The sequence below is a fragment of the Anolis sagrei genome, chromosome 4, assembly GCF_037176765.1.
Source record: "Anolis sagrei isolate rAnoSag1 chromosome 4, rAnoSag1.mat, whole genome shotgun sequence".
Taxonomy (NCBI): domain Eukaryota; kingdom Metazoa; phylum Chordata; class Lepidosauria; order Squamata; family Dactyloidae; genus Anolis; species Anolis sagrei.
This window is the reverse complement of record NC_090024.1, coordinates 76,375,154-76,387,418: the sequence shown is the minus strand read 5'-3', so window position 1 is coordinate 76,387,418 and position 12,265 is coordinate 76,375,154. Positions and strand designations below refer to the sequence as shown.

General features: G+C 39.4%; 1 protein-coding gene across 1 annotated transcript in view; it reads right to left on the bottom strand.

Moving 5' to 3' along the window:
* KCNG2 (potassium voltage-gated channel modifier subfamily G member 2) overlaps positions 1-12,265 on the bottom strand; it is a 97,325-nt gene that overhangs the window by 15,191 nt on the left and 69,869 nt on the right. The window contains exon 2 of the mRNA XM_060774939.2: positions 9,248-10,080. Coding sequence (XP_060630922.2) covers positions 9,248-10,003 — 756 coding nt within the window. The 5' untranslated portion in view covers positions 10,004-10,080. The remainder of the gene's footprint in view (positions 1-9,247; positions 10,081-12,265) is intronic.

Sequence of the window (12,265 nt, the reverse complement as noted above, 5' to 3'; positions counted from 1 at the left end):
TTTGCTTTGGCATATTAATAAGCAATTCAAAATTTCTCTGGAGAATTGGCTATTTGTCTTCTTTGCTTGCCATCCCTAGCCACATTAAAATGTTGTTTCAATGAGATTACATTTTGATACTGACGGATTATCACATGCCTCAAAAGACATGTTATCTCCTGAAATCACTTCTTAGGAGCTGTTTTTGATTATACCAACTCCATCAAGACTACTGCAGCAGCACATTCACTTCTCAAGCACTTGATCGAAATCTCTGATTTCTTAACTATACACATTATATGTTTAATAAATCCTGAAAAAATAAAAATAAACACTGTATCTCAGTTTTAAAAGAATAGATTAATTTACTTTCCCTTAAATTTTAATATCTTTTTATGCTTTGTTATTCCTTTCTGTGTGTGTAGTGCAATGCATAGTAGCGTGCAGATGTTTATAGATATCCTTCTAATGTTGTTTAATACAGTTGGAACATTCATATAAAACAGCATTAAAAGGATATCTGTAAACCTAAAAAATCTTTAATCTCACTTTTTTGTGACTTCTCTTTTCTTTCTCAAATTTGGAATGGAGGAGGAAGGATACATGAAGGGCACAATCTGCCCAGAACTTCTATGCAAGCGCCACTGAACTGAATGTGACTTTTACAGCAGCAGGGCCATGCTGTAAGATTAGTGCTGGAGTGTGAAAAGAAATACAAAATCATATTCTGAAACTTTTATTTATAGTTGTTCACTGGTACAACAAGCTATTGTGTTTGCAAAATGAAAATAACAACAGAGCCTATCAGGATGACCAAATTGTCACAGCGTTTGTGCAAAGATTTCAAGAGGCAAATATTTTTTTAACCAGATGAAGATGATATAATAAAATTTGCAGTAAAGTGGTCAACAATAATTACCCTACAATGATCAGTTTCCAAAGCAGCTGCCATGATGGTATGTTGTGACAAAAACAAGAAAGAGTAAAGTAAAGGTAAAGGTTTCCCCTCGACATTAAGTCTAGTCATGTCTGACTCTGGGGGTGGTGCTCATCTCCATCTCTAAGCCAAAGAGCCAGTGTGGTCTGTAGACATCTCCAAGGTCATGTAGCTGGCATAACTGCATAGAATGCCACTTCCTTCCTGCTAGAGCGGTATCTATTGATCTACTGACATTTGCATGTTTTTGAACTGCTAGGTTGACAGAAGCTGGGGCTAACAGTGGGAGCTCACCCCGCTCCCCAGATTCAAACCACCACTCTTTTGGTCAACAAGTTCAGCAGCTCAGCAGTTTAACCCACTGCGCCACCGGGGTTCATATAAACCAATTAACTTTAGTGAAACACGAGTTTTCATCAGCTATTTTATCAGTTGCTTTAAACTTTTTCTTGTGTCTCATGGACACTGTATATAAATGCAGAAGGAAGATGAGACTGCAGTGAAGTTTGCTTATTGCTACATGTGTATTGTGCATATACTGTGAAAACTTAAGATCTACTAAATGTGTGAATCTTGTAAACGTGCTCAAACACTCTTGGCTATTTTGGTCCCAATTATCAAGACACTAAATGTTCATGTTAGCAAAATGACACAAATGTAGCACCCAATTAATAGTCTCAAAAAGAAAAGATGATGATGACAGTGTTGATTATGATGATGACAACAACATCTTTAATTAAATGAACTGGGATTGAAAAAAGCTTCTTCCATGACCCCGAGGTACTTCTGCTAGTACAACAGGTGGCTCGTAATTTCACTGCAGTCTGCCATGCAATTTTAGAAAGTCATTAACCCACAAGGATACTTTTTTTCAGGGAAAGAGAAGATGAACTCAAAACAGTCCTGGTGTAAAAAGATATCTCTGCTTATATTCGTCTAGATCCATACAAACAAAATCAAGATTCATTCATTTATTTAATTTTTAATTGTATTTTGAAGGAAATCATCCTATGATTCAGTTCTCAAATTCAATCAATTTTTGTTCTGCAATTGGAGACTCTTTTTTTAAGTAGCCCACGTATTGGGTAGATAGGTATGTTTTTATGATAATTGTGCAGAAACAATGTAAATATGTCTGTGTTTGCATTCTACTGTGTATATATACTGTGTATATTTTTCAGTCTCTCTTTAAATTTGTATATTTATTTTGGTGTATTACTATATCAATTACAACACAGGTTTACACAGTGCATGTGATATGTACAATTCAATTATTATTTGTTTCAATATCATGGGCAAAGTAGATATAATAATTAATTAATAGGTTATGAAAACATACATAATCAACATTAAACAATAAGTTCACATTCACAAAATGTTGTAAGTTTTCTGCAAATACTCATAATTTCTTCTTAGGAATGATATTAAAGTTCAAACTCTGTTTTGTCTATGGAATGTTATCCAGTTCTAGAAAAAGCAGAGTTTGAACTTTAATTTAATATCATTCCTAAGAAGAAATTACGAGATTTGTAGAAAACTTACAACATTTTGTGAATGTGAACTTATTGTTTAATGTTATAGTGCCGAGGCAACCGAGAGGTCGGGAGGAGAAAGGCTGACTACGCACAAAAGATTACTACTATTACATCAGCTCTAGATTATTAAATATGGTTTTCTGTGGGCGAGCAGATGATGACTACTGGATGGCATATGTTCTGTATCAGAAACTAGAGCTGGTGTGGTCTATTGAATGCAATTTTCTGAATTAGCATCCCAAATAACCAAACCAAATCTAAAGTTGACCAAAAACTGATTTGTAACCCTTTTGGTACTAATGTTGGAGAGTGGTCCCTGGTCAAGTTGGTACCTAATTAAGTTGGTACCTGGTCAAAAAAAGGTTGGCATCATTGAATTAAAGCCATAGTGGTTCCTGCTTCCTTGCACTGGTCCCTGGGAGGAAAATATATACTGGCTGTGATTAATGGGGAGTGAGAAAGCAATGGTGCTCTACTTCTACCCTGGATCACAAAACCCTGTGTGATGAGTTGTCATTTTAATGTAATTTCAAAAACATGCATCTTTCTTTTTGAATGATTTCATTTCAGGACTGGTAATCATTCTGCAGTATTATATTTATATTTATCTGTTTCCTAGAAACAACAAGGATGTTGTTGGATGATGTATGGCTATCAGAAGTGCTTTTCCTTGGTGTGATAAAGAATGCTTTCACTCACAGTTATCAGCAATGAATGAGAACTTCAGCTTTGCAAACAAATCTAATATAATCTACTGTTAACATAGAACTCTTGCTTGCCAAAACACATGCTCTTAAAAAGAATACACCTGGCCCTATTCAGTCACAGTCAAGCACTTTGTTGTTGTTGTTGTTGTTCATTCGTTCAGTCTTCTCCGACTCTTCATGACCTCATGGACCAGCCCACGCCAGAGCTCCCTGTCGGCCATCACCACCCCCAGCTCCTTCAAGGTCAGTCCAGTCACTTCAAGGATGCCGTCCATCCATCTTGCCCGTGGTCGGCCCCTCTTCCTTTTTCCTTCTACTTTCCCCAGCATAATTGTCTTCTCTAGCCTTTGCTGTCTCCTCATGATGTGGCCAAAGTACTTCAACTTTGCCTCTAGTATCCTTCCTTCCAGTGAGCAGTCGGGCTTTATTTCCTGGAGGATGGACTGGTTGGATCTTCTCGCAGTCCAAGGCACTCTCAGAACTTTCCTCCAGCACCACAGCTCAAAAGCATCGATCTTCCTTCACTCAGCCTTCCCTAAGGTCCAGCTCTCACATCCGTAGGTTACTACAGGGAATACCATGGCTTTGACTAGGCGGATCTTTGTTGCCAGTCTGATGTCTCTACTCTTTACTATTTTATCGAGACTGGACATTGCTCTCCTCCCAAGAAGTAAGCGTCTTCTGATTTCCTGGCCACAGTCTCATCTGCAGTAATCTTTGCACCTAGAAATACAAAGTCTGTCACGGCCTCCACAATTTCTCCCTCTATTTTCCAGTTGTCAATCATTCTTGTTGCCATAATCTTGGTTTTTTTGACGTTTAGCTGCAACCCAGCTTTTGCGCTTTCTTTTTTCACCTTGATTAGAAGGCTCCTCAGCTCCTCCTCGCTTTCGGCCATCAGAGTGGTGTCATCTGCATATCTGAGGTTGTTAATGTTTCTTCCAGCAATTTTTACCCCAGCTTTGCATTCCTCAAGCCCCGCACATCGCATGATGTGTTCTGCATACAAGTTAAAAAGGTTGGGTGAGAGTATGCAGCCTTGCCGTACACCTTTCCAAATCTTGAACCAGTCTGTTGTTCCGTGGTCAGTTCTTACTGTTGCGACTTGGTCCTTGTACAGATTCCTCAGGAGAGAGACAAGGTGGCTTGGGATGCCCATCCCACCAAGAACTTGCCACAATTTATTACGATCCACACAGTCAAAGGCTTTAGAGTAGTCAATGAAGCAGAAATAGATGTTTTTCTGAAACTCCCTGCCTTTCTCCATTATCCAGCGGATATTGGCAATCTGGTCTCTCGTTCCTCTGCCTTTTCTAAACCCAGCTTGAACATCTGGCAACTCTCTCTCCATGTATTGCTGGAGTCTTCCTTGCAGGATCTTGAGCATTACCTTACTGGCATGAGAAATAAGGGCCACTGTACGGAAGTTGGAGCAGTCTTTCGCATTTCCCTTTTTTGGTATGGGGATGTAAGTTGATTTTTTCCAGTCTGATGGCCATTCTTGTGTTTTCCATATTTGCTGGCATATGGCATGCATCACCTTGACAGCATCATCTTTTAAGATTTTAAACAGTTCAGCTGGGATCCCGTCGTCTCCTGCTGCCTTGTTGTTAGCAATGCTTCTTAAGGCCCATTCAACCTCACTCCTCAGGATGTCTGGTTCTAATTCATTCACCACACCGTCAAAGCTATCCTCAATATTGTTATCCTTCCTATACAGATCTTCTGTATAATCTTGCCACCTTCTCTTGATCTCTTCAGCTTCTGTTAGGTCCCTGCCATCTTTGTTTCTTATCATACCAATTTTTGCCTGAAATTTACCTCCAATGTTTCTAATTTTCTGGAAGAGGTCTCGTGTTCTTCCTATTCTGTTGTCTTCTTCCACTTCCATGCATTGCTTGTTTAAAAATAGTTCCTTGTCTCTTCTGGCTAACCTCTGGAATTGCGCATTTAACTGGGCATATCTCCCCTTATCACTGTTTCCTTTTGCTTTCCTCCTTTCTTGGGCTACTTCCAGTGTCTCAGCAGACAACCATTTTGCCTTCTTGGTTTTCTTTTTCTTTGGGACGTACTTTGTTGCCGCCTCCTGAACAATGTCGCGGACTTCTGTCCATAGTTCTTCTGGGGCTCTGTTTACTAAATCTAGTCCTTCAAATCTGTTCTTCACTTCCACTGTATATTCGCTAGGAATGTTAGTGAGATCATATCTAAGTGGTCTGTGTATTTTTCCTGATCTCTTTAGTTTTATTCTAAATTGAGCAATAAGAAGTTCGTGATCTGAGCTACAGTCAGCCCCAGGTTTTGTTTTCACCGACTGGATGGATGTCCACCACCTTTGGCTGCAAAGGATGTAGTCAATCTGATTTCGGTATTGACTATCTGGTGAAGTCCATGTATAAAGCCGTCTTTTAGGTTGTTGGAAGAGAGTGTTTGTTATACACAGCGAGTTTTCCTGGCAAAATTCTATCAGCCTGCGTCCTGCTTCATTTTGTTCTCCCAGACCATGCTTGCCTGTGATCCCAGTTGTCATTTGACTTCCCACCTTGGCATTCCAGTCTCCTGTAATGAAAATAATGTCTCTTTTTGGTGTATTATCCAGTAGGTCCTGCAGATCCTCATAGAACTGATCTACTTCTGCTTCTTCAGCAGCTGTGGTTGGGGCGTATATTTGGATCACTGTGATGTTGAAAGGCTTTCCTTGCACTCAAATTGAGATCATTCTGACATTTTTTTGGGTTGTATCCAAGCACTGCTTTAGCAAATTTCTTATTAATTATGAAGGCTACTCCATTTCTTCTATGTTCCTCTTGTCCGCAGTAGTAGATCTGGTGGTCATCTGATGTGAAGTGGCCCATTCCAGTCCATTTCAGTTCGCTGACCCCCAGAATGTCTATCTTTAGTCTTGACATCTCACCAATAACAACATCCAATTTGCCCTGGCTCATAGATCTTACATTCCAGGTTCCTATGGTGTGTTGATCTTTAGAGCATCGGATTTGTCGTTCACCTCCAGTACCGTCGGCCGCTAGCCTTCCTTTCGGCTTTGAGCTAGCTGCGTCATCACATTTGGGGCTAGTTGAACTTATCCTCTGCTCCTCCCCAGTAGCATTTTGGCCATCTTCCGACCTGGGAGTCCCATCTTCCAATGGCATACCGACATATCTCTGGTTGTACTGGTCCATTTAGTTTTCTTGGAAAGGATACTGGGGTGGTTTGCCGTTGTCTTCCCCAGGGATCACTCTTGGTCTGACCTCTGCCATGACCGTCCCGTCTTGGGTGGCCCTTCACGGTTTCGCTCATGACATCATTGAGGTGCTCAAGCTCCAGCGCCACAACAAGGCGGTGACCCTTTGCTGGAGTCAAGCACTTTAAGATCCATTAGTTTTCACAGGAGGTGGCAGAGCTTAAAAGCAAGTTTCTCATTGAAATGAAAGAACTATCAAATATTTTAACGATACAATATATAATATTTAAAGGTATTTAATACTTAATAATGAGATGAACTACACCTGTGTGTTGTGTACCCAAGTGTACAATTTTGCAAGAATTCTATAAAAACTGAGAAAAATGTTGTTGAAGTTTATACATGCCTTTCTATTATGAATATCCACCTTCCTATTGTCTAGCTCCTCAAAATAATCTTTCAGAGAGTCCTGTGTCCACACATTGTAAATAAATAAATAAATAAATAAATAAGTTATTTCCATGAAAACCATACCAACAAGAAGGCACAGCAATGCAATTCCACCAATAGGACAAAATTGTATGAAACTGCATAGTGGCGTTCAAATAAAGTGTTATTGGCAGTGCGTTTTGTCAAGATTGTTGGTCTGGAAAATTACAGAGTTGTCTCGTTACACATGAGCTGTGAGCTTCAAAACTCATAGATATGAAGTACTTTAGAGAATTCACTCCTGAACATACGTTTCATTACCTCAATTCATCTACAGCTGCCATAGTTTGATCTCATGATCTCATGTGCCTCACTGACTACAGATAATGCTACCAGAGCCAACAACTGACTATACCCAACAGTGTAAGTACTCATTAAAAAGGGAACAATGAGTGTGGACAAAGAGGATCATAATGGAAACCATGCTGTGGAGGATCAGGAATAATGAAAATAATATGGTCGTGTCAGAAGTGACAAAGGTTAGCTAAACACTATTACATTCAGCTTACGCTTTGATGATCATGCTCTTTGAGCAACTGCAAAATCTTGGAGGGAAGGGATAGAACTAACTTTGAAGGAAATGGGAATGGAGCTAGGTCATTACTATAGGCTGTTTAGAAATCAGGAGATGTGAAAAATTATTAAGACAATTATTATTATTATTAAGTTAAAACAACTGCAAAGGATATTCAATCCAACGCTGTAAACTATGAACTATGATTTCCCAGAACAATAGAAAACACAGAGAATCATAACACCCATAGAAACCCATATGGGTCTTTGTCAGGCATGTTCTCAAAAACCTTCTAAGTCCATCTGCCCTTTGTTCCTTGTGGGTCTACAATGGCTGTAAATTACACTGTGGTGCATCGAAGGTACTTTTATGTGAACATGCTTTAAACCAGGTCATAAACTTGGTTTCATAGTGCATATATATATATATTCTGAACTCCATTTACTGTCTTAGCCACAGGGTATTCAATTTTTCTAAAGGAAAGTGCTTATTGTTTCCACAAAGCCTTTGCTACACCCCAGATCCAGAAATCCTACATTCTAACATAATTATACATGGGTAGAGGAAATATTCAGGATATCCAACAGAGCTGCATTTCCTTTCAAAAGGAGAGATTTTTCAAAAGGAAAAGGTAGTTGAGGGTGGAATTGGGAAACTCAAATTCCTTCAGGACAACCCAAAACACACACAAATAGCTTTGATGTCATGGGCAAACAAACAGAAAAATCTGAATTATTGGATTATGAAGTAGCAAGCCTATGTGAAAGTAATAAACAACATTCTATTCTAAAAGAGATATTGCAATAGCAGTGGATGGTCGTTAGTCTTGTGCATTTGTATAGGCTCGCTATCCATTTCTGTTTGTTTCATTTGTATGGCCCCACTTTCATTTTCGAGCACTGCTTCTGAAAACAGTGCCTTTCCGAATGAGCTTTTTTGTCTCTCATACAAATGCCGCAATGGGTAGGCGATCCTATACAAATGCTCCCCTTCCCCATAGTTTTAGGGAAATCTTGAGAATCTGGAGAACCAAAACCTAAACCACAAGTGCCTGCTGCCAGGGCACGCAACTGAGCACCAAATAAGGAGCGTTCATTACCCGGCGCTCAACTGCAGACCCTGGAGGACCTGCTGCCAGAGCCTTTCTGCACCTGCACAGTTGCCAAGCACTGGAGGGCAAGTCCCGGCAACCGCTAAGAGCCAGCCCCGTGCCAAGGAACTTTGATGAAGAGACCTCAGAGCACTCCCTCTTCCCTCTATGATGCTGAAAAGCAGGCTTGGAGCCAGTGCCCACTCTTGCCTGCTTTCATATTAATTTTCATTCCAGAAGGGCCTTCCCGTTTTGTGCCATCCGAATGGACTGAACAAAATTAAACCCAGATTGAAAAAATGAGACAAATATCAGGCCTCTGACTAATGGCTGAGCATATAACTATTTATTTTCAAAAATAAAAACATTATTAAAGTGTGGGCTCAAAGTTTCCTTTCATCAGATTTGGAAAAAGTCTTATCTGATAGTATGTGTTTTTTATTATTAAAACCTCATACTGTCAGAAGAACAGAACCTTTTCATCCAGGCAAAGTTCCTGATACAAAGAGAGGATCTGGGACAATTGTTAGAATGGAGGACTTTGTGAAGCAATTGTTAAAGATAATGTCCAAAAAGTGACCCTTTTTCCAATAGAGTGCTAACTTCCATTCAATGCACTCATGAAAAGCAACCAGAACGTATGCTTGAAATGAGGTACTGAGTGCACGGACTCTGCATGTTATTCTCATTGTTATGTTGCATTAAAATGAAAGAATGCAGAGAAATGTCCTACAAGATTTGTCTATACATACTGGTTCTTTGCATTTGAGATATACCCATGTAAACTTTCTTTCTCATCATTGTGCACTTACCCGATCTTCTTCTTCTCTGAGATCCGGCATGGTGCTAATACAGAGGCTAACTGCAGTGATGGCAACAAAAGAAACAGATATGCAAGCGAAGATCTTTCCAGGAATCCCCGAGTGAGGATTCTCCACCATATCCCTGAGCCTTCTCATGCACAAACGCAAACGGCTAGTGTCTTCGAAGGCACACTCTGGCACTTCATCAGCAGCCATTTCCTCTTCAAACAAAGCAGCTTCCGCCATCTCCTCCTCTTTCTGCCGCAGTCGCTTTTTACAACACCACTCTAGGTGTTCCTCTTCTATCCCCCAGTAAACCAGCTCATCTTGGAATGAGAGGGCGCACATTTCCCTGAGGAGCCTTAGTTTCCCCGCTGTCAAAAACGTCATGATGGTCCTGAAGGCACAAGGGTTGCGGTCAAAAAAGAACTCATTGCAGTTGACATCATAATCATCACAGATATCCATTATTTCATCATAGTTGTTGCATGATTTCAACCTTCCCAGCCTGGTCAAGGGACAATTTTCTAACGTAGTCCAGGGAATCCTGTACTTGATGCCACCTACATTGATGATTACGTACCGGGTTCGGTCCTCCCGGCAGGCAAAGCAATACAAGTCTTCTCCAGGGTGCAGAAGTTTGGCTTTTTTGTAGAAGAAGCCTTTCTTTGTCTGCACTTCGCAATATGTCTCCAAGTTGTTGTAAGTGTATGAGGTGAATTCGGGATCTGCATTCCCAGGGAGTAGTGCCATTTCCTGATACATCTGTCACGTTCATGGGGGTGCCCGGCCTAGTCAAAGAAATGGTAGAGTCTTGGATAGCTGGGACACAAAAGGCCAGTCTAAAAAACAATAATAATCATAAAGCAAGAGTGTCAGACTTAGCATTTTGTAATTAAGGCAAAGCAAGCGTCTCCTGCAACTTCTGACCTACTTAAATATATATTTCTACTTGAGAAGTTCTATTGAGCTGTTTCTAACTTCCCACAGTTTCCTATTGCTCTTATGAAAGATGACTGGGATGACAGAGTCTTAAGCTTTTCTATGAAACACATATAAAATACAGGTAATAACACATCATATGGAAGAAAAACCAATAATCTACATGGGAAGATATATAAAAATGTTCATAAAGGTAATGACGGGATTTCACATTTCTAGAAAAATTGAAAAATTTACATTTGAGAGTTTTGCTCAATTATGTTTATTATTACTGGGGTGTTTTTTGTTATTATTATTATTATTATTATTATTATTATTATTATTATTATTATCATTGCTGCATACACAGTATTTCTCCTCTGTGTATTATATGCAAAAATCTTGGAAAATAAGAAAAAATATAGGCATCTATATGGATTCAGTATAAGGAAACTCCCAAACCATTTGGGTGGAAAGTGGGCTCAGGAAAGGAGACAATGTTATGCATCCATAGGTATGTCTGTGAGGTAGGTTCTCAGAACATATCTGCATGACTATAGAAAAATAATTTCATGTAATTTAATGAAAACTTATCCAAATAACACATGTGATTATTTAAACTATGCAAAATGAATGTGTGTTTTGTGACTTCAGCACAGTGATGTTTATGAAGCAGACTCTCAAAAGAGAAGAAATGCTAATTCCATTCTTTCTAATAATCTTAATGTCCTCTACTTCAGCTGAACAACTTGTATACAGTTATACATTCTGTTTAACAAGATAACAGATTCAGAGCGAAAGTGGCAGATGCCATGCTTCCATGCTGTTCTTTACATAAGTGCTACTTAAAGGGCTGGTTTGTGGATCAATGCTAGTCCCAGATCTATCTGCTGATGGTCTCTGGTGAGCTTTCAAGAAAGAAAGAATTATAAGCAACGGGCACAAATATGGGCATGAATATGTTACTGTTCTTGATGCACTGGGAAAAATTGGCATTCGCCACATCAGCTTAAGAAAGACTACATTACACCAAAGTCAAACTTCTGTGACAATAAGTCAAATAAGGCTCTTCCCTTTTCCATACACTTAAATCAGCTCCTGGTAATATTTCAAAGTGAGCACATTCTGTATCCCCTCCCCACCCCACTTGGCTTGAACACACATAGAGACACAGAAATATATATTATTTCACTATGCTTCTGACTTGCCATTCTCATTCCTCTAAAATTTAGAATCTAAGTTGTGATGATAGGCTTTCACTTTATAAATACCACAGAAACTAAATGACATGTATTCAGCTGTGTCATGTATTCACCGGAAATCTTATTTTAACATATGATGTGACCTACTTTGGGTTCCATATTGCAAAACAGTGGTATATATACTTTTTCTGCTACATACAGGTAAACAAATAAATACATCTAGAGTAACAATGAGAAATATCCAGTATTTTAAATATATAGACACTGGAATATGGAAAATGCTGCAGGTGGCTGAAGCATTTCTTCCATTTGCGAATAGTGGGCTGCTTGCACCAAATATTCTCCTCAGTATGAATTTTAAAAAAGGTGGGAAGTAAAATTTAATCTCTTGACAAATAACTGGGATGGGAATCCACCCCCAACCTGTAGCTTGGGGGCTATTCTGCATAGGAACAAGAAAAAAAATGAGATTCTGGGAGACTAGAAATGGTTTTGTGTCCTATCTTCCCTGCCTCAAATCAGTCTTGGATTACCTGTTTTTAAAGGAGACAAAACAAAAAAAAAATGAAAATTTAACAGGCAGTTGGTCAATTTAATATGCTGAATGTACCGTAAAGATGGGCACTGTATAACAGCGGTTCCCACCTTTTTCCATGCTGTTCTTTACGTAAGTGCTACTTAAAGGGCTGGTCTGTGGATCAATGCTAGTCCCAGATCTATCTGCTGATGGTCTCTGGTGAGGGACCACTGTGACCAGGGACCATTCTCCAACATTAGTAACAAAAGGGTTACGAATCAGTTTTTGGTCAACTTTTGATTTGGTTTGGTTATTTGAGGTGCTGATTCAGAAAATTGCATTGGATAGACCACATCAGCTCTAGTTTCTGATACAGAACATGTGCCA